This window comes from Megascapheus bottae, chromosome 17 (genome assembly GCF_031878675.1).
Source record: "Megascapheus bottae isolate mThoBot1 chromosome 17, mThoBot2.hap1, whole genome shotgun sequence".
In the NCBI taxonomy this organism is placed as follows: domain Eukaryota; kingdom Metazoa; phylum Chordata; class Mammalia; order Rodentia; family Geomyidae; genus Megascapheus; species Megascapheus bottae.
The window spans coordinates 19,700,677-19,728,667 of record NC_143525.1 but is presented as its reverse complement, the minus strand read 5'-3'; the positions used below and the strand labels follow the sequence as shown (position 1 = coordinate 19,728,667).

Genomic DNA, 27,991 nt, shown 5'->3' with positions numbered 1-27,991 from the left:
AATTCAAACCTGGACATCCTGGAGCAGTTTCAACAGAGATGGAACAGCAGTGATTTGAGATAACAATATGGAGGCCAAGGTCAGCAAAGAAGCCAGACCATGCCTTCATTTCCAACCAGAACCTCCCTGAGGGTTGACAGCACCACACAGCAAGGCTGACAGCTAAGTGGTTCACCCTCAGGCCTGCTGGCCCTTGACGTGGCTGCCACCCGCCCCCCATTGCCTGGACATGGACAGCTCTACGGTGGGAGAAGACGCCCAGGTCTTTGCTTTAGCTGCCAACACTCTGGAGGCCTCTGTGCCTGTCGTTCTAGGCGCTGGACTAAGATGGCTTATTGTGAGCTCCCATCCTCCACCCTAGGAGAGGTTGACTAATGCAGACCAGTTCACTCCAGGCACAGACAGATACATTCCGATCCTTAGCCCCTCACCTTATCACGCAAGCCCCCCACCCCCCCTCCCCCGAGCTGCCAGAACACAGCCCCAGCCCGGCTAGGAAGGCCGAGGCCCAGTGGGTGGGGGTCGGGGCTGGGATGAGCTCACAGGAGGTGAGGACCTCCATACCCCAAGCAGCAGAGACAGACATCACAGATCAGAAACAAGGGAGGCCTGGAGGCTCCGGTGCTCAGGGCCACCAGGCAGGGAGTCCCGGGCCTTGAGTGTGGGGGAGGAGGGCAAAGCCCCCACTTCCTTCCCCGTCTGCCTCTCCTGGGGACCCCCCTCCGCTCCCCCGGGAGGCCCGGGCCTTCCTCCTCCCCTCCCCCACACCCCGCACCCTCCGCGATTGGTCCTTGGCCTTCGGGGGTGTGGCCAGATGCCCCTGACGTCACCGGGCGAGGGGGGCGGGCGGCTGGGGGAGGGGGTGACAGGCCCCGGCTCAGCACCTCGGAGAGCTCCCTCCCCGGCCTTGTTTTGCCCGGCATCGCAGCCGGGGGAGGGAGCGAGGGGGCCGGGCACGGGGAGTCGGAGGCCGAGAGATGGCTGAGAAGGGGTGGAGGGGCCCTGGAGGGCAGAAGGCCCAGTCGTGATCTGGCGAGGGGACCGGGGTGTTGGGCCGGGAGGGGGTGGGGGGAAGCAGGCGGCAGCAGCAGTGGCTGAACATCTGGATGGAAGCGAGCTTTGTCCAGACCACCATGGCTCTGGGGCTGCCCTCCAAGAAAGCATCTTCCCGCAACGTGGTCGTGGAACGTAGGAACCTGATCACCGTGTGCAGGTGGGCGCCGCCGGCGGGTGCGGGCGGGTGCTCAGGGATGGGGCTGGGGAAGACGTGGACCGAGCATGCCGGAAAGGATGCAGCGCGGCGGCGAAGAAAATCAAAGTAAGCAAAGCAAAGGGTTAAAAAAAGGATGCGTCCATTGACCCCTTCTGCCAGGCCCAGAACCCAGAGCAGGTTTGAAGTCTGGTCCCTATCCTTTTAGACTAAACCAGGCCTCAACCCGGCCTCGGGCCTGGGAGGAGGGGAGTGGGGGATGAGAGGTGTCTAATTGGCACTGCAGCTTCCTGATAGAACCAGGAAGTGACATTGTGCGTGAGGGGGAGGGGTGGGGATGTCTGGTTCCCGTGCTGGGGATGTGAGCTGGGTGGGCACAGGAATGGGGGAGTGGGTGAATGTCCTCTAGGTATCCTCATGGCTGCCCCTGTCAGCTGGCTTCTCCAGAATGGGGCTTTCCTGGGAAACTTTCTGATTCTCAACACTGGAGCGGAGATGGTGCCCTCCCCCACCACTCCAGGCAAACTCTGTGGCCTGTGGCAGGGTCAATTGACTAGGTGGGAGAAGCCCCTGAGTCTCTCCAGTGAAGGTCAAGGGGCACTTCCTTGTCATGGGGAGAGCCCAGGCCTACCTATAAGAAGCCTGGGTTCCCTGGCATCAAGCAGAGATTGGCCTCCTAGGGTAGGACTCAGGAAGTCCTGTTTCCCACTTCAACCCTGCACTGCCTCGTCCTCCCTGTCCTGCCTCCAGGTCAGGAAACTGCCAACCAAGTAGCCTCTCTTCCAAACCCCCACTCACACTTGCTTCTCCCTCCAGGATCCACATGCCAGCTGCCTTTTCCACCTGCAGCCTCCCCGCCTCCCGCACCCTCCTGGTAAAATAGGCTGCTCCTGGGTGCAGAGCTGTATTATTTTTCTTTGTCCATCACACCTGCTGGCACGCAGGCCTCAGCCTAGCTCCTCCTGGGAATCAATGTCCACCTGATGCCCTGGCTCTTGGTGCCCAGAGCTTCTTCCAGGTTCCTGGGCAAACACCCAGCCATGCTGTCTCTGACTTATAGCATCATAATCCCTAGTGACGCAGGCAGGGCTGTGCTCATCTGCTCTGGGTAAAGACGCTTGAGAAATGAGTACAGCCATGCCCTAGCCCCAAACAGAGCCATAGCTTCTTCCTTCATCACCTTCCAAACTACTGGTGTGGTGTAAAGAGAGACAATGACCCGAGGTTCAAGCTTTTATTTCAGTTCCTAGCTTTGCAACCTTGGGAAAATTTTCTAACCACTCTGGACCTTGAGTGCCTTAGCAGACTCATTTTAGATGTGAAAACCTACTAACAAATAGTGATGGCACACCACGGAGGAGCCCAGACCAGTGCCTGGCACACAGAGACAACCCAGTCCTGATGGCACCCTGTCTTTCTCTTGACTCTTTTTTTTTTTTTAACTCAGTACCGGGGAATTGAACCCAGGACCTCATACATGATTAAGCAGTCTACTACCTGTGTCCCTGTTCTTTTTCTGCCAGCCCTGGGGTCTTGGGCACTGTCCCTGAGCTTCTTTTGCTGTAGGCTAGCACTCTACCACTTGAGCCACAGTGCCACTTCTTGCTTTTTCAGTTAATGTGGTACTGAGGAATCAAACCCAGGGCTTCATGCATGCTAGGCAAGCACTCTACCACTAAGCCACATTCCCAGCCCCCCAGGCTTTATTTTTGACTCTTGACCTCCCAGGTTTCTCTTGCTTACCAGTAAAGCTGAGTGTATACAGGAAGCAGGGAACCTCCCTTGGCCCAGGCTAGAGAAGCTGAGGTTCAGGTAGACTAGAGGCAGCTTAGACCTGGGAGGGGGCACATGAGATAAAGTTTTAGGGGATTAGGGGCATAATACCAGCCAGAAACCCTGGAGGCCCCTCCTGCCTCATCACCATCATGTGGTTTGCCTTGGGCTCCCTGAACAGCTCCCTTTAGCAAGCCAGGGCTCCCTTGGGGCCTGGCCTCACTATCTCCATGGTAACCCACAGCAGCCACTGCACCTTCTAACAGGGAGCATATCCTGAGGCTCCCTGGGCCCTGAGCAGTTCTGTCGTACTGCTGGGGACAGATAGCAGCTGGCAGCCATGCTAACCTAGCCCCAAGCCTCCATTGAGGTCTGACCCAGATGACCTGAGGAAATTAAGTTGGAGGGATTGTATAATGAAGCCCAGATAATGTCCTAACCACTAGCTTCCTTCGAGCAGAGCCAACCTTCTCATTACAGGCCCAGCTCTTCCCCACTCAGGCCCAGCAGCCAGTGCAAACTCTTTTCCTCCCTTTCCTGACGAGGCTCTGAATCAAACTTTACTGAGGCCAGTGCTACTATTCCTGTTTGCACCCAAGGAGACTGGATTAGTATGTAATAGGCTGCTTTCCCACCCTCTGACTCCAATAACGAGCCAGACCCACTCCAAACCCATGGGGAAGGTGGGGCACATAGGCATGGTTATGTCATTTCCTGAGAGCCTGAAGGGCCAGTGCTGTGGGGCTGGAGGCTTTCAGAGTGGAGGACAGAGGTAGAGAAGGCAGAAGATGCTCAGGGCCTCAGTAATGGTGACAGCCACCAAGAGGCCATGAGATGCAGCTGCAAGAGCAAGGGATTTGGAATAGGACATGGCTCTTGACTCCTCACAGCTGAGTCTCTGAATAGACCAGTCAACCTCTCGAGCCTCCATCTCTTTGAAATGGGGATGGTGGTAGTACTAAAATCTATTTCCCGGCTTGGTGCAAGTGGCTCATGCTGTAATCCTAGCTACTCAGGAGACTGAGATCTGAGGATCATGGTTCAAAGTCAGCCCAGGCAGGATAGTCTGTGAGACTCTTTTAGGGGGCCTGTCCTGGAGATTGAACTCAGGGTCTGAGCACTGTCCTTGGGCTTTTTGCTCAAGGTTAGTGCTCTGCCACTTGAGCCACAGCACCACTTCTGGCTTTTCTATGTATGTGGTACTGAGGAATCAAACCCAGGTTTTTGTGCATGCTGGGCAAGCACTCTACCACTAGACCACACTCCCAGCCCCCTTTGAGACTCTTCTCTCGGCTCAAGTGGTAAAACATTAGCCTTGAGCAAAACACTCAGGAATGGCCCCCAGGCCTAGAGTTCAAGTCGCAGAACCTGAAAAAAATCTATTATCCAAGGTTGTGGTAGGGATAGATACATGTTGGATGAATACACAGGGCTTGATAAACCAGGGAGAATAAAAGCCCAGTTCCAAGCACCTTCTAACATCCTTAGAATGCCTGGGTCTGCTCTGCCACTCACGGCAGGACAATGATGGAATGCTAGGAGCTGTGTATGTCCTCACCTTGACAGGATTGGAGAGAGGGCAGGGGCTGCTTGGCTCCAGCCTCTCAAGTCCATTTGCCTCCCTTGGCTCTTTCTTCTTGAGAAGCCAGCGTCCGGGCCCTCAAGGCCCTTCCAGGAATCTTCTGCCAATGCCCCCTCCACCCAGTATGTGTGCTAGACTCATGCCCTGTACTCCCTCCCCCCGCCCCCCCGCAGCTCTGCACCACCTGGTTCTGGGCAGCTGGTGTGTGGGTGGCCTAGCCGGGAGAGAGCAGAATGGAGATATCCATGAGCCTAGAGCCCACCTGGCCAAATATGTGTGCCCACGCTCCATGTGAGCATGCTGCAGCTCACATGCCCTGGCACAGGTGACACCCCCCCCTTCCTAGAGGAACAGTTGCTCAGAAGATAGCTCAGGGCAAGAGCACAAGCTACTTTCGGACTCGTGGTCGATGATTGACTCACTGAGAATGTGGCTGTCAGGAAGGAGCTGGGGGACAATCCTCCCTCCCAGCACTTGATGTCTATTGTTTCATCCCTTTTCATATCTTGTTCCTGAAGATTCCTTTCTCTCTTGTCACCTCTCCTATTACCTACTTTGTCAATCAATCAGTCTTTCATCTGTCACCACCTCCCTCTCCCTCCTCCCCCCGAACTCCCCCAAGCATGGATTTCCATGCCCAGAAATTCTGTCTTGCCTGTCACCCCACCACATCCATGCTCTTCATGATCCCTTCTCTGCCAGACACCCTTCCACCACCACACCCCTGTCCTCACCTGACCACTCCACTCCCTATCTCCAACCCTTCTATCAGGTTCTCTGTGAAAACCCTCTTGGAGAAGTACACGACAGAGCCCATCGATGACTCCTCAGAGGAGTTTGTTAATTTTGCAGCCATTTTGGAGCAGATCCTCAGCCACCGCTTCAAAGGTGAGTCTGGGTTGCTGCCCCGCCCCCTTGCCCACCTTCCAACCTCCAGCCTTTAGCTCCCAGCCACGCCCACTCTGACACCCTCTATAGCTTCTTCCCTTCCTTCCTTCCTTCCTTCCTTCCTTCCTTCCTTCCTTCCTTCCTTCCTTCCTTCCTTCCGTGCTGGTACTGCGATTTAAACTCAGAGCCTCTTGCTTGGCTTTTTGACTCAAGGCTGGCACTCACCACTTGAGCTACATCTTCACTTTTGGCATTTGGGCGGGTAATTGCATATTTATTGAGAAAAACAATGTGGACCCTTCTTCCCCTGCCCCTTGGTAATCTATTTTTCTCAAAATGGATTATTTTGTGTTTGTACCAGAGAGAGGAGGGAGGAGAGGGAGAAAGAGGGAGGGAAGGAGAGAGAATGAATCTCACAAGCTTTCTGGGCTGGTTTTGAACTGCCATCCTCAGATCCCGTCCTGAGTAGCTAGGATTACAGGAATGAACCACCAGCATCCCTTCCTCTATAAGTTTCTGAATCCCATCACTGGTCCTTGGCCCCAATTCTGGGCCATGTACAGAAACAAACAAAACAGAAAAAGCACAGAGCTAAGCAGAGAAGAGGGGGCTTCTGTCCATAGCCCCATGGATGGCATGTAGCTGTAGGGTGTGGTGCCTCTGCTTGATGTGTGTTCACAGGTTTGGGGAGGTGGTATGTGTATGCATGACGGCTTACACTGAATGCATGTGACCACCTCATTGCATCCACCCTCTCCAAACTCCTTGGTCGTGCTGAGCCTCCTCCCTGCCCTGGCTCAGCCTGTGCCCCAGCAGGTCCAGTGAGCTGGTTCAGCTCAGATGGGCAGCGGGGCTTCTGGGACTATATCCGGCTGGCCTGCAGCAAAGTTCCCAACAACTGTGTGAGCAGCATTGAAAACATGGAGAATATCAGTACAGCCCGAGCCAAGGTAGGAACCACGATGGGCAGGGTTAAGCAATGCCCCCTATTCTGGCCAGAAGGGTCTCCCCGCTCCGCCCTCAATAGTGGGGAGACGTGTTGGCCATATGGGACCCCCTGGGCATCAGGTAAAGGTGAAGCATGCTTTCCAGGGCCGGGCATGGATCCGGGTGGCACTGATGGAGAAGCGCATGTCAGAATACATCACCACAGCTCTGCGGGACACCCGGACTACCAGGTCAGACCTCTCAGGAGAGCAGTGTGTGTTCACTACCTGAATACAGTTGGCAGCCTTTAGTACCTGGACTGCAAGTCCCAGCATGCACTTCTAGAATCTTTCAGATCATTCCTGGGTCACTCTGAAGTCCTGAAACACTTCCAAGGCAAGTCTAGTGCTATCATTGCCAACCCTGCTCCTGTCATGCCCAATCCACTCCTGGCCTATCTCTGAACAAACCTCGACTCTGTACCGTTTTGTTGTTGCTCTTGTGCCTTGACCTACAACACTCAGCACTGCCACTCTCCAAACAGTGGTAGTAGGTTTGTACCTGCTTCCCAAGATCATAGTCCCAACATGCAGAGCATCAGTGCCCAACTATGGGCTCACAGGGAGGTCGGATCCCTACCTACCACCAGGACCCAGGGGCCCAGGTCAGCACGTGTGCAGTGTGGGGAGCTGTCTGGGATGGGAGAGGGGAGGTACTAGCCCCTCCCACTCGGTCACACTCAACCTGATTTTAACTACATTCTGCCCCAAGTTTCCACATTTCAAATTAATTTTTTTTGAGTATCTACTGTCTGCTAAGTACTAATGACTAAGACTTGTTTTCTGATGTAAAGGATCAGAGTGACCCAGTTCTTTGTGGGATGGGTGGCTCACAGGAAAACAGAGAGTCTCTTTTCAAGAAATAGGAGTTCTAGTAGGTGGGGGCATAGGCACTAGCTTGTTAGCAGGGCAGGCCAAGTTCCAGGCAGAGGGCTCTTGGGTGTTGCTGCACCCACCTCCTCATCCCCCACAGGCGATTCTACGACTCAGGAGCCATCATGCTTCGGGAGGAAGCCACTCTCCTCACCGGGATGCTGATCGGACTGAGCGCCATCGACTTCAGGTAGGGTCTGGGGAAGAGGCTGCTTTCCTTCCCCCCACTGCCCCGCCCCTCGCCTCCCACTTCCTCCCCTAACCCCACTGCTCGTCTGCCCCAGTTTCTGTCTAAAGGGAGAAGTCTTGGATGGGAAGACCCCCGTGGTCATTGATTACACACCCTACCTAAAGTTTACCCAGAGGTGAGGAGCCCCACTGTGGCAATGGGTTAGGAAGGTGGAGAGGAAGAACAGTCCTAGGGGCGTGGCCTGTCGGGGGCGTGGTCTTTCTGGGCGTGGCCTGTTGGGGGAGGGGCCTGTCTGGGCGGGGCCAGCCCTACCCACTGCTCCCGCCCAAGCTACGACTACCTGACGGACGAGGAGGAGCGGCACAGCGCAGAGAGCAGCACGAGCGAGGACAACTCTCCCGAGCACCCCTACCTGCCTCTCGTCACCGACGAGGACAGCTGGTACAATAAGTGGCACAAGATGGAGCAGAAGTTCCGCATCGTGTATGCGCAGAAGGTGCGTGGAGTGCGGTTGGGTGCGGGGCATGCGCGGCGAGCGGGGGTGGGGGACGGGGGCAGTCACCACGGGGACCCCTCTTGGGTTCCCGAGCTGAGTCGGCACCCCGCAGGGCTACCTGGAGGAGCTGGTGCGTCTGCGCGAGTCCCAGCTGAAGGACCTGGAGGCCGAGAACCGGAGGCTGCAGCAGCAGTTGGAGGAGGCCGCGGCCCAGAACCAGCGCGAGAAGCGGGAGCTGGAAGGCGTGATCCTGGAGCTGCAGGAGCAGCTGTGAGCCGCTGCCTGCCCTGCCCTCTGACCCCGGTGAACCCCATCATCACCCCATTACTGGCATCACTCTGACATTAACCCTCAGCTCACCCAACCCTTCGCCTCTGCCCCAACACCTTGGCAGCGGCTTCCAAACATTACCCTCAGCTGGCTACCCTCCATCTCCCGACATCAACTAGGGCATGGTCCATTACCGCATAGCCCCACCATCCTTCCGTGACCTCCAGCGTGACTGCCTCACTCCCACTGTGAACACTGAACCGACCCCTAGACCCACTGACCCCTCACCTCACTACAGATCCCAAAGCCTGACTAGCTAGCACGGTTTTCACTATCCAGCAAAGATTCCCTCCAGCAGTCATCCCAAATGGCTCCTAGGCCATTCCTCTACCTCCTCTAACTCCTGACACGAACGTGCTAGCAGTCCCTCATTCCTCTATCTCAGGTGCCTCCTCCATTGTCCGCCAGCATCTGCCTCACTGGCCCCTCCACCTCTGAGATGGAGTCTCACTCACATTCATGATCCCTCCACCTTAGCCACCAAGTAGTGGGACTGAAGGCATGCTTCACCTCCTCTTCCCATTTTTTGCCACTCAGGGTTCCTTTCCAACACTCAACTCTCCCCTGTTGCTGATGCCTCTCCCTGCCAGGCCTGACCCCCCATCCCCTCCCAGGACAGGTCTGATCCCCGGTGACCACGCCCCTCTGGCCCAGGGTTCCAAGGAGCTTATCACCCCTCTGGTCAACCAATGGCCCTCCCTGGGACCATTCAATGGGGCCCAGGGTGCCAGCAACGCCAAGCTCTACAGGAGGTAAGCCCCAGCCAGGCTTGGTTGAGGCCCCCCCAGGGGAAGGAGGACCTGGGGGCTGTAGGCCTCTGCCTGAATACCTGCTTCTCTGCTCTGTCAGACACAGCTTCATGAGCACAGAGCCGCTGTCAGCTGAAGCCAGTCTGAGCTCAGACTCCCAACGCCTGGGAGAGGGCAAGCGGGACGAGCCCTGGGGCCCCATTGGTGAGCACTCAATACTCCTGCAGCAAGGGTTGAGGCACAGCTCTAGGCCAGGGGCCAAATGTCCCCTCAGCCATTTCTTAGTGGGTTGGCTTGAGATGTGGAGAACCCAATACAAATGGCCAGCTGTGCCTCCTCTAGCTAGGGCAGTCCTTTTCATTGCTGAGCTCCACTATCTGAAATGGGGTGCTGGTAAAGCAGTCATGTTGGAAAATGGTGAAGGTATCACACACACACACACACACACACACACACACACACACACACACACACACACGGGTAATTTCTCAGCTTAACTGATTTGCTATTAACTCATACACATTTGCAACTGCTTTCCTGACCATTTTCTCCCCCCTTTTCTTTGGCTGCCAGGAAGCTCAGAGCCAAATTAGTGGTTCCCTTCAAGGAGCGAATGCCCAGGACTTCAACGCATGCATTTTGTGTTGACCTCACCCTTGGCTTCAACTTGATTTTTCCCATCCAAACTTTCCTTGTGCTGGACTTGCTGTCTTTTTTCTTTTCTTTTCTTTTCTTTTAAATAACAACAGTGTATTGGATGATACCTAGATCTTGAGACAAGGCAGGTTGTGGACCTGTAACCCACCACACTGTTTCTGATTGTCTGTGAGTCTGTCTCCCCCACCAGACTGTGAGCTCCACGAGGGCAGGGGAGGACCATGTCTCGTCCATTCTCTGTATCCCCAGTGCTTGGAACAGAGCAAATGCTCACTGCGTTTAATAAATAGACAATGAGACGACCTCAGGGGGAGACAGAGACATAATTGATAATTACAATACAGTGTCCCCGGCATTGTGCATGGCACAGGCAGTGTTTAACCAAGGTTTAATTGACAATGGTGACACTCTAAGAGAAAGGGCCAAGAAAGTAAGGGGGAGGGGCAGGGCTGTCCCTTCACTGCTTGCCCTTGCATTCCCTCTTCTAACACACACACTTATATTGGTTGGCGAGGCCTCACCCACCCTCTCTCCCCAGGGAAGGACCCCACGCCCTCCATGCTTGGCCTCTGCGGCTCCCTGGCCTCCATCCCCAGCTGCAAGTCCCTGGCGAGCTTCAAATCCAACGAGTGCCTGGTGAGCGACAGTCCCGAAGGCAGCCCGGCACTAAGCCCCAGCTGAGGATCAGCGTGGGCAGTGCCAGGCCTTCCTGCCAGAGGCCATGGACACCTCCCTCCAGTCCCAAATCCAGGCCATCCTTCTAGAGAATGTTGCCCACCCTGGGAGTCTTTGCCTTTTGCCCGTATTAGTATTAGATTCCTGCGCTCGGAGGCAGGGGCAGCAAAGGGTATGGGCAGAGCTGGAGGCAGAGAAGCCACTAGGGAGCTCCCTGGGAGAAGCAGCTCCATTCTTAGTTACCCTGATGCCTGGCTGGCTCCCTCTGGACTCTCCTCTGCTCATCGCCCACAGCCCCCCTTAGGAGCTGAGGGCCCAGCCTTGTCACCCTTGCTACCCTGCCTCTAGTCTGTCCCTGCCCTGCACACCCTCTGGTCACTCCTTCTGTGGACCCCCCCATGGGAACTCTGATGGGGGGGGGATCAGGCAAATAAAAACCAGAGGATTGAGGGTAGCTTCATCTGTGGATGGTGGGGAGGTCCCCACTTGAAGCCCAGAAGGTACTGGAGCCAGTGCCTGAGCCATAACAATAGTGATGCTGTCAGAACGAGCATGGTGCAGGTGGGCCATTATTCAGGAAGGGGCTTTTTTCTGTTGTTGTTGCTGTGGGGCTTGAACTCAGCCTGGGTGCTGTCCCTGAGCTCTTCAGTTCAAGACTACCTCCCTACCCATTGGCCACAACACTACTTCTGGTTTTCTGGTGATTAGAGATAAGAGTCTTACAGACTTTAGTGCCTGGGCTGGCTTTGAGCCGCGATCCTCAGATCTCAGCCTCCTGAGTAGCCAGGATTACAGGCATGAGCCACCATGCCCAACAAGAAAAGGGCATTCTATGAAATATTTCTGTATGAACATAAGTGACCCTTTTTTGGCACAGGCAGAAGAGAGGCCAAGAGCTCTGGAGTGAAATTTCCCAGGACCCAGGCTTGAGTAATTACATTGTACATCTATTCCTCAGGCAGTTCCACAACTCTGCCTCATCTGCTGCTACTCTGGGGAGATGTCTCACCCTAACCCAATGGGCCTATCCTGAAGGAACCTCACTGCTAGGATAGCAACTGGGTACATCCTCAGATCTGGGTCCTCACCTTTGCACTGGGCACTCCCTAAGTGGGCATGGCTGCCTTTTGCTGGTGGTGGTGGTGGTTGTAGGACTTGAACTCTGGGCCTGGGCACTGTCCCTGAGCTCTTCAACTCAAGGCTACTGACCTACCCCTTGAGCCACAGCACCACTTCTGGTGATTGATTGAAGATAAGAACATTGGGAGTTTGGCCTACTGGTAGAGTACATGCCTAGCATGCACAAAGACCAGGGTTCCATTCCTCAATACCACATATATAGAAAAAGCCAGAAGTGGCGCTATGGCTTAAGTGGCAGAGCACTGGCCTTGAAAAAACCCAACAACAGTGTTCATACCCTGAGTTCAAACCCCAGGAATGGCAAAAAAAAAAAAAAAAAAAAAAAAAGTCTCATACTTTTTAGTGCCTAGGCTGGCTTTGAACTGCGATTCTCAGATCTCAGCCTCCTGAGTAGCTAGGATTACAGGCGTGAGCCACTGTGCCTGGCTTAGGGTATGGCCTTTTCAGGTTGGCTTTTGACCAACCTAAGCCCCTCCAGCCTCTCCTACATGTGTTCCCAAGGCTCCCCTCCCCCAACCCCCGCCATGCCTAGACAACACAGCCACGCACCACACAGGAAGTGATCATCATCATCTTTACACTAGGAACAGACAGGACTGGGAGCCCAGCTGCAGCAAACACAGAGGGAACACAAATGGGGCGGTTTCACATTTGGTCTTGAACTTGGAGGGAGAAGTGACAATCTTGGTAAGGAGAACAACAGGAAACACACTGTGCCAGAGAAAGGCTTAGGTGACACGAGGGAAGCTACTTGGGGCTCTTGAGAGGGAAGGAAAAGGAGGGGCAGGGCACCCCTCCCCACGTACTGAGGCAAAGGCACTTGGCTCAGTCTTCTGCCCCATCTATGGAGAAGCAGGGGCATCTAGGTGCCTCTCAGTGGCCTAGTGGCTGCTCCTGGTTAAGCCTCTGGAAGAACCTTTTGCCGAACTCATAAGTGCTGATCATGATGGCACATGAGGGCGCGGCCTTGATGACCCTGGGGAGGAAACCTGAGGGAGGAAACAAGAGTGGGCTCAGGACCCCAGACCCAGGCAGCCTCTGTGCACCGTGCACCCAGACACCCACCTGCAAAGAGGCCCTTGGTGCCCGATTCAGCCCGGATTCTCCGCAGCAACAGCCAGGTGGAAACAACACTCGGGGGCTTCACTGCAAATTGAAGGCCCAGCTCAGTAAGCTCAGCCCCAGGCCTGCCAGTCAGCCCCACTAGCCGAACTCACCTCTTACAGCCTCCACAGCTCCCAGTGCAACCTGCCGCTGTGTCTTCACCACATCAAAGGGTAGAGTCAGGATGGCAGCTACCTGGTGGGACAGGGAGAAGGCTCATCCCCACTTCCAGGACACCCCTCCTCAGCATCCTGGTGGTCGGTCCCCCAGGGTTCACTAAGAAGAGCAAGCAAGCTCTCCAATGGGCACTAATGTTCCGTGTGGGGATTCCTCTCCCCATCACACCCCCAACCCTGTCAACTCACTGTCCCTGAGATGCCACCAGCCATGAAGCTCACACCCACTGATGTCTGGTCCTTTGGTCGGAACCTGTTCAGCCAGCTCTTCACCAGCTCATAATTGAACCAGTAGAGAGCTTGGGAGGTGAAGCACACACATTAGAAATGGGAAAAACAAAGAGATGGGCCCTAGACCACATCTACCACTGACAACCCTGCCCTCCCACATGCAAACCTGTCTGTTCTGTGCCAATCTAACAGGCCCTCTGCAGGAGTGGGCTCATGAAAACCCGGGTAACTGCCCTCTTCACGGGGCCCCAGAGTCAGAGAAACAACTCTGTGCCCAGTGACAAAGCAGACACCCAGCGGTATACCCACTGTGCATCATCCCTAGGCTCTTTTGCCTACCTGAGAAGGGCACATCTCGAAGGACTGTGGGGCCCCAGCCCAGCCACAGGGAGCGCCAGCCATCTTTAGCCACCGCAGCCTGGACGCGGGTGGCTAGCTCACGGTATGACACATGCTGAGCCTGCAGCTTGGTTCGCACAAGTTCCAGGGGGCTGACCACAGTCACAGTGCCCACTGCCGGGGGTGAGGGAATAGAAAGAGGCCAGGTCACAGACCCCACATGACAGCACTTAGCTCCTGCCCCCCTTCCCTGGGGCTGGGAGTCAGGACTGCCTGAACTGTGACAGAGGTAGGGAAGAGGGAGAGCAAAGGCCCAGGGCTGTGCTCACTGCGGGCCAGGGCACCAGCCACCATGGGTGCGTAGAGGTCAGAGATCAGGGCTCGGCTGCATAGGAAGGCCTTGAGTTGGTCGTAGGCAGTGAAGTAGAAGGCTGTAGCTGGCACAGTCATGACCCTGGAGGGGTAGACAGGCTAGCTGGGACTCCCAAACATTTCCTTGTCCCACCCAGCCAGCCAACAGAGAGTAAGGATCAGAAAACGCCAGGGAGAATGCACATCTAGAATTTACTCACAGGGTAGCAGGGAGGCCGCTCCACAGAGTCCTTGTGCCCTCATGCCTTACAATCTTCACAAAGGCATCCTGATCAAATGGTAGCCAGTCCAGTGGGAAGAGGACAGACATGAGCCAGGCCTGGAATGGGACTGGCCCAGCCAGGACCTTACCTAATATCTTTACCCTCTTTCCACAGTCCTGGGTCCTGCTAAGTGGCAGCCCTGCAGGCCTACAGCATGCAGGTGTTTCTTCCCCCCACTCCCCACGCACAAGCACATATTTTGGCTCTTGTAGACTCCTATTGATCCTCAAAAACCTCACAGAAGGTGGAAGACATAGCTCATAGCTCAATGTAGAGCACTAGCCTAGCATGCACAGGCTTCGGTTTCTCCGAGATCAAACACAAAAGCCTCGTGGGAGAGCCACCTTCCTAGGAGGCCCTTCCCATCCTCAACTAGCATCCACATCTGTTTCCCAACCACACCAAGTCCCTCAGGCACATCTATCTGTGCTGTTCCTCACCAAGGTGCCCGTGAAGCGGGTAGGATCTCGGAACCAGGTGGAACAGCGGGTACCATTTGGGCACAGGTACAGGGGCTCTAGGACACCATTGCAGTATAGGAGGCACTTCCCTGTGGATTGGAGAGAGGAGGGTGCTGGGGAAGGGGAGGGGGCATTAAGATAACAGAACTTTGGAACCTTGCTGGGAGGTGGGGATGAGTCTTCAACCTTAGAGGGCCAGTAGAGGTTGCGGTTTCTACATGGATGTGTGCGCGCGTGTGTGTGTGTGCGCGCGCGTGCGTGCGTGTGCACTACGGTTTGATCTCAGAGCCTGAGATCACTCAAGACTAATCTCTACCACACTTTAGCAACAGCCCCACTTCTGGCTTTTTTCTGGTTAAATGGAGAGAACAGTCATGAGTATCTAGGATTACAGATGTGGGCCAAAGGTGCCTGCTTCTACGTGGATGTTCTTGTGACTATGTTCTGAATGATGTGACCTCCAAGTATTTGCTAATCTGTGACCATGAGCCTATGGGTGCCCTGGGGACACCCTCCTGGATGGAGGGGCTGTGTGGAGTGGGACACTCACATTTGGTGTAGGAGAGGCTCCAGAATCTGGAAGGAGGTGTCAGCTCTGAAACACAAGGCAGCCCCTGAAGTTAGGAGAGCTACCATCCTGAGAACCCTTCCCTTGGGAGGACCTCTTTTACCCAGGGGACTCCCTCAATCTGGCTCCAGGAGATGGTACTCACCACTAGCAACAGAGGGGCGCTGAGACTGCAAGCGGACCTTTACCACATCCAGAGGTGTCACTGTGGGAAAGGGAAACAGGTCTGAGGCTCTTTTCAGGAACCCCCCCTACATCTGCCCCCAGCATGAAACTGCCTCCAATAAATACTGTGGTCTGCCTCATCTCCAGCTGCCCCCATCCCATCACCTTCCCAGGTCTTACTGAAGAGGGAGGTGACCACAGCCCCAGCCCCTGAGGCCACCATTTGTTGCAGGGGGCTAATGCCCCCAGATTCCTGGTCAGACATCTTGAAGCTTCAATTCTGAAACAGAAATCTCAGTCAATGGAACAGCAACTGACAAGAAAGAAGTAGCTGGGCCACAAGCTCATGCCTGTAATTCTAGTAACTCAAGAGACTGAGATCTGAGGATCACCAAAGCCAGCCAGGACAGGAAAGTCTTCCAGACTCATCTCCAATTAACCACCAGGAAACTGGAGGAAGTACTGTGGCTTAAAGTGGTAGAGTGCTAGCCTTGAGCTGAAGAGTTCAGGGACAGCCCTCAGGCCCAGATTTCAAACCCAACCACCAACTGGGAAAAAAAAAAAAAAAAAGAAAGAAAAGAAAAGAAATAGAGGAAGTGCCACAAGAAGCCAAGCACATGGGGAAAGGGGAGACTTTATAGACAGGTGCTTGTCCCCGCTGTTTATCCAAACAGATCAGTAGCTTTCACAATAACTTTGTGTGGGGGAAGGGAGGTTTACAACTCAAGGCCTGGGTGTTTTCCTTTATCTTTTTTTCTCAAAAGCTTGAGCAACAGCTCCACTTCTAACTTTTTGGTCATTTACATGAAGATAAAGAGTGTCATGGATTTTCCAAGTCCCGGCTGACTTTGAACCATGATCCCAGATCTCAGCCTCCTGAGTCAGATCACAACAGCTTCTGAAAGTAGTTGGTATCTGCCCCACCAATGGGGTAATTGCCAATGGGGTAATTAAGGGTCAGGGAGGTGAGGTGACCTGTCCAAGAGGAGTATGGTAAAGAGAGCTAGGAGAACCACCCATCAGTTAATGGCAGCGGCGGCCCAATGCCAGTTGCTCATTCACAACCATACGTTTCTGTGCTACCTAAGTACGGACGCCAGGTTTGACCCGGCGACCTCTAAATGCAAACAACCTCGGCCTCCAACTCCAGCCCCCAGCCCCCTGGGTGGGTACATGAGCGCCACAAGTCCCGCGTGAAGAGCCATGGAGCTGGGGACTCAAGGAAAGGAGTAAACAAATCTGATGACGGAGAGAAAGGTCCATCTGCCTCCCAAGGACTGCAGGCCAGGGTGCCCGGCCCTGCCCCCACAATGCCTTCCATCCAGGGCGCGGAGGCCCGGATGGGAGGACATTCTACCTGCCGTCTCTTCCCCAAATACAAGCGGGAAGGGGGTGTGTGGAAGAGGGGGCTCGGTCGAGCCGGGCAGAAGCAGAGAGAGGGGGACGAGGCCTCTCCCTGACCCTCGAGGACGTTCAAAGCCTAGGCCCAGCGCAGGGAGCCGGGAAAGGCCAACCAAGCCGGCCCCGCAGCACGCGACCAGCTCCCACCCCAGCTTAGGCTCCCGAGGATCCTCAACGAACGCCTTCCGCCTCCGACCCCAGTCGGCCCCCAGGCCCAGGGCTTATCCCCATCCCGGCTAGCCCACCTGGTTATAAGTCAGTGCTCGCGCGGCGCGATGCCAGGGACCTGGAGGGCCCATAGCGGCTCCGCGACGGGTGTACGGTCCGCGCGCGGCCGCCGCGCACGGAGGCCGACTCGGAAAGCGGCCGCCTAGGCTCCGCCCCGGACGCCTTCTAAGCCCCGCCCCTCGGGCCGACCGGCGCGGCGCTCGGCGTGCCACTGGCCCCGCCCCTCGCGCTCCCCCGCCCTTCCGCCGTGGCCACGCCCCCTGTCGCGGCCCAGTGGGCAGGCTCTCCTCAGTCCCCGCGCTCCTTGGTGCCTGCCAGTCAAGGTCGCCGTCCCCGAGGCGCGGTGACCTGGCTGCAAACCTGCCGTGCACGGCGTGTTTCCACGAGCCCCACCCCAGTACGCAGGCTGGGTGCCGCTCCGGCAGTCCCTGCGTTCGCCGGAACTTTGTAGACCGCGCGGGTTTCACACCCTCCGCCTTGTGCTCATCTTCGAGGCGGGAGCGGCGGCGGCGGGACTCGGTTGTGGGCGGTCGCCTGAGGATTTCACAGGAATGGCCAGCATCTGCCAGCCGGGCTCTGGGGTGAAGTTTTACAACTCTGTGGCCACGGTATCCGGCAGGAATTAGTGTCATTCCCATTTCCAGATGACCTCATAAGGCTACAGTCCCCAAGCCGCCTTACAGGCTGCGGGTGTGGCAGCCGGGTTAGACTAGCTGCCGCCGGCGCCCGGGGTCCTCGGCGCCGGGGCTCGGGGAAGGGCGCAGCGCACTGCGAGACGGGGGCGGGACGATTGCCTTTACGCTCTGATCTCCCCGTAGGCTCGGAGCTTTCGTGGTCGCGGGAGTTTGGACTGAGCGTGCCACGCTGGATAGGCAAGCGCTCGACCCCCGCGCCACGCCCCCGTCTCTCCTTTCTTTTAAGATTGGAGCTCCTGCTTTTTCCCCGGGCAATCTCCAGGCCGTCTTTCTTCCGTCTTTCGCGTAGCTAGAATTACCGGCGTGAACCACTACACTCGGCTCAAAACTTTTTGAAGTAGGTTACTGCTAAAATAGGCTCCCATATTTTTAAAGATGAGGCAGAGTCGCGGAGGTAAAAGCCAGGATTGCAGCCACCAGGGACATCGAATGGTCTCTGTAGGTGAGTGGAGGTCTTGAGTCCAGCGCTGACAACTCAGATCCAGTACTTTGACGACACAATTCTCTGCCGCGCCAGGGATTCTCCTCCCGCCCAGCCCTTCGCCTTTCAAACTTTGATTAACGCACTATGACCATTGGTCCTAATCGAGAAAATCCAACACGTGGGCGCGAGCGTACGCCTTTAAGAGGAGTGGGCCGAGACGTTGACGTCACTACCTACCCCGCCCCTCTCGTCCCAACTGGTTCCGTCGGGCGGGGGAGCCGCCCAGCGAGTCGGGGTAGCACGTGGATGTCCAGAGGCCGACCATAACCTTGCCCTGAGAAAAAGGCTTGGTGGCCCCGCCGCCGCTCGGAAGCCTCAGTTTGGGGGCGTTGGAGGGTGTTCCCTGGCCAGGGAAGTAGCCGCTGGTAAGGCTCTGGGAACAGTGACTCCTTGTAGTTCCTTCCTACTCCAAGCTGAGCTTTTAAAAATGACACAAATCGGCCAGGGGCCTAAGTGGTCACATTTAGCTACTCTGGAGGCTGAGATTTCAGGATGGAAGTTCAAAATCAGCCTAGGCCGACAAATCTGAGGAAGACTTATCTCCAATGAACCAGCAAAAATAATAAGAATCTAAAATTGGAGGTGTGGCTCAAGTGGTAGAGCATTAGCTGTGAGTGAAAAAGTCAAGCATACACGGGACACTCTGGGTTCAATCCCCGGTAACAACACACAAAATCACCTTATGTGGCTCACACCTGTAATCCTACTTAGGATGCTGAGATCTGAGGATCAGAATTCAAATCCAATTGTGGCAGGATAGTCTATGAGACTAATCTCCAAATAATCGCTGAAAAAATCCGGAAATAGAGCTTTGGCTCAAATGATACAGCATCATCCTTGAGCAGAAAAGCTAAGGGACAGCCCTTAGGCTGTGAGTTCAAGCCCCTAGACTGCGAGCGCAGCACACACACACACACACACACACACGCCCAAAACCTGTAGGTTAAGATGACAAAGCACTTTCCCTGCCCCCTGAAGGTCCTTTGCAACCTCATTAATACTTTAACCCCTTTGGCCTTGAGTTCAAGCCCAAGTGCCAGCACAAAAAAATGAACAAAAACAAAAAACTTAATATGAAAATCTGGTTTTCACAACAAGTTCCAATTGTTTCACAGTGTACAACTCAAACATCATTCTTCCCCATTTTACACAGGAGGAACAGGGGTCTTGTGTGTAAAATTTTCCTTTTGTAGCACTGAGCCTGCCCTACCTCCCCCAACCTTCCATTTTACCTGTGAGAAAACAGTCCCCTTGAGGTCACTCAAAATAGCCAGCTCTTCATTCTGCTCCCAAAGCATCACCTATGCCCTAAGAATCTGAGCACAAACTGGGTACATGCCTGTAATCTCACCACTCAGAAGTCTGAGAAAGGAGGATTGCAAGTTTGAGGCCAGTCTGAGCCTTATAGGAAGACCATGTTGGAAGATGGAGGGGGAGGAGGACAGGGAGGGAAAGAAGGAAAAGAACAGAGAATGGGAGAGAAGAGAAATGATGGGAGGAAGGCAAGGCAGGGCAAGACAATAAAGGGGAAGGGAGGAGGGGGTGATGAGAAGGGACAGAATCAGAGGGGAAGGAGATGAGTTTATAGGAAGCAAAGCTTTAGCAAATCTCTGAGCTCTGATAAGATTTAGTTTCTCTGTGTCAAATGAACGGGTGGTAACGATAATGAATGAAAGGAATTATGTGGGGATTCATTGCTACTGAGTTAGCAGTGAAGAGCTTAGGGCCCCTGGTGACGTGTGGCCAGCATTCAAGGACTAGTTAGTACTACTACTATTACTACTCTTGGTTCTGGCCTCACCTCAACTTCTACTATATAGGCAGATTACTAACACCTAATAGCCAAAGTGAAGGTCAGGAGAGCAAAGTAGCATTGAGAAGAGTGATGGCTGGGATGTCTGTCTCAATTCCCCCAGTAATAAAGTGAATGGCTCAGGCCTGGGAATGTGGCTTAGTGGTCAAGTACATTCTTAGCACACATGAAGCCCTGGGTTCAACTCCTCAGTACCACATACACAGAAAAAGCCAGAAATGGCTCAAGTGGTAGAGTGCTAGCCTTGAACAAAAGCTTGGGGACAATGTCTAGGCCCTGAGTGCAAGCCCCACAATCTAAATAATTTTTTAAAATAGTGAATGGTTCCCATTCTATTTCTGGTTTGCTTCTTCTGGGGATCTTCACTAGGATTCTGTCACCATTGGCTGCTACATCTCCATCTTCATTTCTTCATCTGTAAATCATAATGGAAATATGAAGATCAATCGATGGTTCTGTTGCCCCTTCCAGGGGTCTAGAGCTGAGTTGCTCACAACCCCTGCCTCTTTGTGCATGAAATGTTCTGAGGTTAGCAAACCATAGCATCACATTGGCCAGCCCAAGCCTAGTCCTATGCCAGCAGTCTGTGCACACTGGAGAGGTGTCCGTGGGTAATGAGGCACCATTGGAGCTTGTGAAATCATCTCCCAAGGATAAACACCAATGCTTCAGAGCAGAGGCAGAGCCTGAGAACCTAGAACCTCTGCTCAAACAGTAGAGCATCAGGCTTGAGTGAAAGAGCTAAAAGACAACATCCTGCCTCTAAGTTTAAGCCCCAATCCTCAGTGTGCATGCACACACACGCCTCTCCAAAGCCTGAGAAGGTGGGTTGGGACTTGCTGGACACATAAAGCTTCATTCATTCCAGGGGCCCTAGGTTGGGCCTAATGGAGGCAAACCTGGATGAGAACTTCCATCCTGGCTCTCCAAAGAGTTTGGTTCTATCAGAAGACTGTAGATTAATGGGCTTTTTTGCTGAATGGCAGTTTGGGACCACACAGACCCATTCAAGTCCTTAGTGTCTAAATCTTTAAGCCAGCCAGGCTACTTCTAAGACTTTCTCCAGTCATCGAGCACAGTGTAAAATGATGCACTAACTTGGCCATCTTCACTGAAGCTTTGTTTGTAATGGGAGAAGGCCCCTGGAGAGGAACTGCTAAGTGTGTGATGGCCTCTCAGGATGAACAGCACACAGCCTGGAAAGAACACTATCTGGGATGTAAAACCATCTGAGTTCAACAGCAGGATGTTGGTCCGGTGCTCATAACAGGAGCGCCACTGCCCCCTAGAGGACAGTTTTTGAAATTTGTGAGGCTACTGCCAATTTTGGCTGTCCCTAGATTTGGGACTTCTGTGGTTAGGTGGATGGTAGGTCAGAAATGAGAGCTGCCCTGGGAAGGTTATGGAATGTCCTGGCACATCAAGAAACTTCAGCAACAAGGATATGTCTCTCAACTTTCCTTATCATAGGCAGTGACAAGCAGCAAAACTTGCACCAATCAGACCTAGAAACCTACTGTCTTTTACCCACATTTTATGCGGGGTTGATCCAATATAAGTTTTAAAAAGTGGTCATCTGAACTGTCCCCATATCATGTCCAAGCCTCTGGAAGTCAGGAAAGACAACAGAAAATCTGAGGTCTCAAGAAGGAATTTAGGCCAGGTGCAGTGGCTCATACCTGTAATCCTAGCTACTCAGGAGGCTGAAATCTGAAGATCGAGGTTCAAAGCCAGCCTGGGCACTAAAGTCCTTGAGACTCTTATTTCCAATTAACCACCAGAAAACTGGAAGTGGTGCTGTGGCTCAAGGGGTAGGGCAGTACCTTTGAGCTGAAGAGCTCAGAGACAACACCCAGGCCCAGAGTTCAAGCGCCATGACTGACGAAAGAAAGAAAGAAAGAAAGAAAGAAAGAAAGAAAGAAAGAAAGAATTCAGGGGCAGATACACAGAGGAGTCCTTAATGGAGTAAATTTATTTAGGTAAAAGCTGGATTTTAGTAAAGCAGAGTTGATCATAAAAATGTAATACACTCTATCCAGGCACTGGTGACTCACACCTGTAATTCTGGCTACTCAAGAGACTGAGATCTGAGGATTGTGGCTCAAAGACAGTCTGGCACAAAAAGTCTGGGAGACTCTTATCTCCAATTAACCACCAGAAAACTGGAAGTGGCACTGTGGCTCAAGTAGTAGAGTGCTAGCCTTGAGCAAAAGAACTCAGGGGCAGCGTCCAGGCCCAGAGTTCAAGCCCACATGACCGGCCCCCACACCCCCAAAAAATAATACACTCCAAAGGGAAAAACAAAGCTTTTGAATTTTGGACCTGAGTATTGTCCCTGAGCTTTTTTTCTCTTTCTTAAGGCCAGTACCCTACCACTTGAGCCACAGCTCCACTTCCAAGCTTTTTTGGTGTTTAACTAGAGATGATAACTATCTAATGGACCTTCCTGCCTAGGCTGAGTTCAAACTGCGATCCTCAGATCTCAGCCCCCAGAATAGCTAGGATTTCACCGACACCCAGCTCTTTGGCACTGTTATGGGTAGGTTTAGTGACTATATTAATGATTATGGATAGGGATATATTGTGGAGAATTCCAAGAAAATGAGAAGATATTTTCAAGACTCCGGGAACAGAAAATGCTTTACCTAATAAAGAGTCCTCAGGCTGAGTGCTGGTGGATGGTTCACACCCATAATCTTAGCTACTCAGGTGTCTGAGATCTGAGATCATGGTTCAAAGCTAATCTGGGCAGGAAAGTCTGAGACTCTTACCTCCAGTTAACAAGCAAAAAGCCAAAACTGGAGTTTTGCGGAAGTAGTAGAGTATCAGCCTGAGTGAAAACGCAGAGGGTCAGGGTCCAGGTCCTGAGTTTGAAACCCAATACAGGCACACAAAATAAAACAATTTAAAGAGTCCTCACAATGAAGATGGCGATTGGAGGGGAGGCGTGTGCTCGAAACCACAACTGTAACAAGATGCACATGAGGCCTCTGGCCAGCATGTAGCATTGGAAAGTGTCTGTGGGAGGTTGCTGCTGGAGACCATTATCCTCGGGACTAAGGAGTAGTCTCAACCCTGGGACAACGTGAAAGGGGAGTTGGACAAAATGCACCTGGGCATGGTGCCACAGCACTTCTCTGGCTCCTTTCTACCTTTCTACCCTGTGTCATGTGAACTGCACGCTCTGCCTCAGCCGTGTATGGCATTCATCTCACTGAGGTGCTGTTATTCATCTAGAACTTAGTAGTTCTCATTGGGGTGTGTGTGTGTGTGTGTGTGTGTGTGTTTCTTTTTTTTGGGGGGAGGGGGGTTGCTATGTAGTCCAGGCTTAAACTCACTATATAGTCCAAGTTGGGCCTTAAACTTCAATTTCTCCTACCTCAGCCTTCTGACTGCTGAGATGATAGGCATGCAATATCACAAGCCACTTAGGAGAGCTCTTTCACAGGACATTCTAGTGTCATAAACAAGGCTTTGGTGAGGAGCCGTGGTAAGTTTATCATTATACCAACTTGGCCAAGTCACAAGAAAAATAATTGCATCTACCTCAAAGAAGGGTATTGAGGGGACTGGGAGTTTGGCCTAGTGGTAGAGTGTTTGCCTAGCACACATGAAGACCTGGATTTGATTCCTTGGTATCACATACATAGAAAAGCCAGAAGTGGTGCTGTGGCTCAAGTGGTAGAGTACTGGCCTTGAGGAAAGCCCAAGGACAGTGCTCAAGGCCCCGAGTTCACTCCCCAGGACTGGCAAAAAAAAAAGTGGGGGGGAAGTAATTGAGGATTAAAGAAGAGTCTGGTATAATTAACGTCTCAATAAACACTTTCAGAACCTATTTTGTGTGTACGTGTGCATGTGCGTGTGTGTGTGTGTGTGTGTGTGTGTCTGTGTCTGTGTCTGTGTCTGTGTGTGTGTCACTTGTAGGACTGTTCCTGAGCTTTTCTGCTCAAGGCTAGTGCTCTACCACTTTGAGCCACAGCTCTACTTCTGGTTTTATGGTGGTTACTTGGGCTTTCCTGCCTGGGCTGGCTTAGAATGACTATCCTCAGATCAAACTCGCATGAGGAGCTAGGATTATAGCCATGAGCCCCCAGTGCCTGACAGGATTTATTTTTTTAAACACTGGAATCAAGTATTCCAGCAGCCACCCTTGTTAGGAGGAGAATGAACATTCTCTGATACATGCTTAAACACAGGCTTCTTTGTCAACTTGTTAGACCTTGTCTCCTTCCTGGACCTCAGTTTTCTTTTTCTTTTTCTTTTTTTCCTCTTTTAATTTATTTAATTTGCTTTTTGTTTCGGTGGTACTGAGGAATGGAGACCAGGGTCTCATGCATGCTAGACAAGCATTCTACCAATAAGCCACATTCCCAGGCCCACATCAGTTTTATTGTCATTACTTAGTTATGTTTGTGGTTACTTGAGACATAGTATCAATATAACCCAGACTGGTCTTAAGATCTTGATCTATCTGTATCTGCTGAGTGCTGGGATTGCAAGCATATACTACTATGACTAATTTAATCATCATCGTCTTCTCCTTCTCCTCCTCCTTCTTCCTCTTCCTCCTCTTTTTCACTGGTCCTGGAGCTTGAACTCTGGGCTTAGGGGGCTAACTTTGAACAATCCTCAGATGGCAGCCTCTTCTGAGCCACTGTCGCCTGGCTAGTTTCTTCATCTGTAACATGAAAAGAATGAGCCAGGTGCTGGTGGTTTGAATCTATAATCTTAGCTATCCAGGAGGCTGAGATCTGAGGATTAAGGCTCAAAGCTAGCCAAGCCAGAGGGCTGGGAGTTTGGCCTAGTGGTAGAGTGCTCCCCTAACGTGCACAAAGACGTTGGTACTACACACATAGAAAAAGCCAGAAATGGTGCTGAGGCTCAAGTGGTAGAGCTCTAGCCTTGAGAAAGCCCATGGACAGCGCTCAGGTCCTGAGTGCAAGCCCAAGACTGGCAAAAATAAAAAACAAGCTAGCCAAGGCAGACAAATCTGAGAGACTCTTACCTCCAGTTAACCAGCAAGAAAACAAAGTGGAGATGTTGCTCAAGTGGTAGAGCACCAGCCTTAAGCAGAAAAAGCCATTAAAGTGTATGAAGCCCTGAGTACACACACACACACACACACACACACACCTGATCTTGGGACTACTGAGATTCACGCTAAGAGACATGGTGTATGAAGGTAGTTTGGAGGTCAGGACGTTATCCCAAGTAGGAGCTCTCTGCTGCTCTCCCATGTCTTTCTCCCCTTTTTGGCCCCCTGGGGTGGATACTGAGCTGTCTGGTTTCCTCACCTGGGCCCTGGCCCATTGCTTCACAGGCAGATCAATCAGGCTCATGAGAGGGAACGCTGATGTCTCATGAGCAAATTCACAAGCTTTCTTCATCCCCATGAACCCATCTGAACCTCGTCACTGCATGGAGTGTGTGTTAGGATTCTTTTTTTTTTTTTTTTTTTGTCAGTGATAGGACTTGAACTCGGCCTAGGTGCTGTCCCTGAGCAATTCAGCTCAAACCTACCACCCTACTCCTTGTGCCACAGTGCCACTTATGGTCTTCTGGTTAATTGGAGATAAGAGTCTCATGTACATTTTATTGTCCAGGCTGGCTTTGAACCGAAATCCTCAGATCTCAGCCTCCTGAGTATCTAGGATTACAGGTGTGAACGACCGTGCCCAGCTTGTGTGATGACCAAACTGGGCTGGGAGGAGCTAAATGACCCCTCTGCATCCCTCATCCCTGTGGACAGTTACCTCCCAGAGGGCCTGCTGGAGAAGGGCCTGCCAGAGAAGGGCCTGCCAGAGGAGGACCAGCCAGAGGAAGACCTGCTGGAGGAGGACCTGCTGGAGAAGGGCCTGGAAAGCTCTGGTGCCCTGGAGAGGCTGCGAGGGCCAGAGCAGCCATGCCAGATGGCTTCAGCATCCAGCGGTGCCTGGGGTCAAAGTTCTGTGATATGCCCAACTTTGACTTAGATATTGCTTCTGTGCACACTCTCCTCTCCACTGCGTGTGTCTTGGGGCAAGACTGTCAGCACTGCACTCATCTGTGACATGCAGAAGAGTTGCTGTAAGGACACGAGCTGTGCAATCAGTACTCGTGTTCAAACTCGGTGTCCTCTCCCAGAATTCTCTCCATGGTGAATTTTTCTCCACATCCCTCCTCTACCCTGGAGAAGTGCAGAAAAGATGGATGACTGGATGACTCGGGGCTCATGATAAGGGGTGGGGTCTCTTTTGGGCTCTGACTCATGGAACCCCCCCCTCCTCAACTCCTGTGGTTAAGGCCTGCCAGCAGCAGGCCAAGTGCCCCAGGAGGAGGGCAGGAGCCTGGAACTGGGGTAACAGTTGCTCATCATACAGTGACTCAGGCAGGCAGGGGCGGAGGGAGGCAGGGCGGGTAGCTGGGTTGATGCCCTGTCTTTGACCTTAGACAAATTTAGCAAATAAAATACTAGGTTGCATGTTGAAGTATGTCTCTAATATTGTATGGGACACACATACTAAAGAAAATTCACGGTTAATCTAGCAATTAAAATGTAACTCAGCAGTCTATCTCAAGATCCTGGAGAGGGGCAAACCCTGGGACCCAATTAGCTGAAGCCCTTCTGAGGGGGTATTGTAGTCATTCTGGATGAAAAAAACCCTCAAGGGACCCCAGTGCTAGTGATTCACGCCTGTAATCCCAGCTCAGAAGGCTGAGATCTGAGGATCACCATTCAAAGCCAGCCTGGGTTGGAGTCTAATCTCCAATTAACCACAGAAAACAGGAAGTGGAGCTGTAGCTCAAAGTGATAGAGGACTAGCCTTGAGCAAAAGGCCTCGGGGACTGCACCCAGACCCCAAGGCTGACAAGGAAAAAAAAATAAAAAGGTCCAGGACATTATCTACCTAGCACTGTACTGCTAGTCCAAACTCCCGGCCCCCAAGACTGTCAGTACTGGGATCTGAAATTAAGTCTCTGAGCCTACTAAAACTTACTTGCTAGGCAAGTACTCTACCACTAGGCCAAATTCCTAGCCCCTAAAACTTACTTGCTAATGGCTTAGAGCTCTACTAGGTAAGCCACATTTCCAGCTCTAAGTTTTGCTGGTAAATTGGAGATCGTCTCCTAGCTTTTCTTTTCTTTTTCCTTTTTTGCTAGTTGTGGGGTGTAAACTCAGAGCCTGAGCACTGTCCTTGGACATTTTCTCAAGGCTAGATAGAGCTCTACCACTTGAGCCACAGCACCACTTCCAGCTTTTTTCTATGTGTGTGGTACCAAGGAACCGAACCCAGGTCTTCATGCATGCTAGGCAAGCACTCTACCACTAGGCCAAACTCCCAGCCCCTCTCCTGTCTGGGCTAGTTTCCAGATCTCCATCTCCTGATTAGCTAGGATTCCATGCTGACCCTCTGGGGTCTGGCACAAAGTCATACTTATAATAGATTAAATCAAGGACCTTGTTGGTATGCATGCATTTCACCACTAAGCCACCCAACCCATAATTTAAAGGGGAAAGCAGAGGAGAAGAGCAGAAGTCACAAAGATTGACCAATAAATGTCAGATGATATAATAATGCTTTAAAACACAATAACACAGCCGGCTAGTGGGTCACGCCTACAATCCTAGCTACATGCCTGTAATCCTAGCTACTCAGAAGGCTGAGATCTGAGGATCAAGGTTCAAAGCCAGCTCTGGCACAAAAGGACCTGAAACTCTTATCTGCAATTAACCTCTAGAAAACAGGAAGTGGGGCTTGGCTCAAGGGTAGGGTGGTAGCCTTGGGCTGAAGTGCTCAGAAACAGCTTCCAGGCAGACTGAGTTCCAGCCCCAGGACCCACAACAAAACAAAACACAATGACACAGTGGGAGGATAGTTATGTGCAATGTATGTGGTAGCCAAAAAACAGCTTCTACAGTTCAAGAAAAAAAATGTGGAAAAGTGATCAAAAGGTGATATGATCATTAATTTTATGCATTTACTTTGATGGTGGCTTTGGATAAGATTTAAATCTATCAGCTATTAATCACTTTTTTTTCTGGATAAGGTTGTGCTACATAGCCTAAACTGGCCTCAAATTCCTGATCCTTCTGCTGTAGCCTGCTTGGATTATAGGCATGCACTACTGCTCTGTCTGGCTGAGATTAATATTTAAAATCAG

At 52.6% G+C, this 27,991-nt stretch overlaps 2 protein-coding genes across 9 annotated transcripts; one reads left to right on the top strand and one right to left on the bottom strand.

The window, feature by feature from the left end:
- The first annotated feature begins 872 nt into the window (after window positions 1–872).
- Window positions 873–10,858, top strand: Rundc3a (RUN domain containing 3A). Of its 6 annotated transcripts, none has more exons than XM_090350135.1 (11): window positions 873–1,213; window positions 5,338–5,453; window positions 6,255–6,403; window positions 6,546–6,631; window positions 7,413–7,502; window positions 7,597–7,677; window positions 7,833–7,998; window positions 8,111–8,268; window positions 8,919–9,080; window positions 9,178–9,281; window positions 10,273–10,858. In XM_090350135.1, the coding sequence occupies exons 1-11, from the start codon at window positions 1,107–1,109 to the stop codon at window positions 10,413–10,415; spliced, it is 1,362 nt and encodes a 453-aa protein (XP_090206261.1). In that variant the 5' UTR covers window positions 873–1,106; the 3' UTR covers window positions 10,416–10,858. The 6 variants fall into 6 exon arrangements, with proteins under 6 accessions (XP_090206261.1, XP_090206263.1, XP_090206265.1 ...); XM_090350137.1 differs by lacking the exon at window positions 10,273–10,858 and adding an exon at window positions 9,651–10,036; XM_090350139.1 differs by lacking the exon at window positions 10,273–10,858 and adding an exon at window positions 9,651–10,036 and having other exon boundaries at window positions 1,032–1,213; window positions 6,267–6,403; window positions 8,943–9,080.
- A 1,251-nt stretch (window positions 10,859–12,109) lies between these two features.
- On the bottom strand, window positions 12,110–17,442 carry Slc25a39 (solute carrier family 25 member 39). 3 transcript variants are annotated; one of them, XM_090350132.1, is made up of 12 exons: window positions 17,218–17,442; window positions 15,409–15,508; window positions 15,209–15,268; window positions 15,046–15,090; window positions 14,475–14,608; window positions 13,972–14,039; window positions 13,729–13,853; window positions 13,400–13,573; window positions 13,019–13,128; window positions 12,767–12,848; window positions 12,615–12,695; window positions 12,110–12,538 (listed from the first exon to the last, which is right to left on the bottom strand). In XM_090350132.1, exons 2-12 carry the CDS (start codon window positions 15,491–15,493, stop codon window positions 12,423–12,425), a joined length of 1,080 nt encoding a protein of 359 aa, XP_090206258.1. In that variant the 5' UTR covers window positions 15,494–15,508; window positions 17,218–17,442; the 3' UTR covers window positions 12,110–12,422. The 3 variants fall into 3 exon arrangements, with proteins under 3 accessions (XP_090206258.1, XP_090206257.1, XP_090206259.1); XM_090350131.1 differs by lacking the exon at window positions 17,218–17,442 and adding an exon at window positions 16,875–17,021; XM_090350133.1 differs by lacking the exon at window positions 17,218–17,442 and adding an exon at window positions 16,875–17,021 and having other exon boundaries at window positions 14,475–14,584.
- Window positions 17,443–27,991: the final 10,549 nt, after the last annotated feature.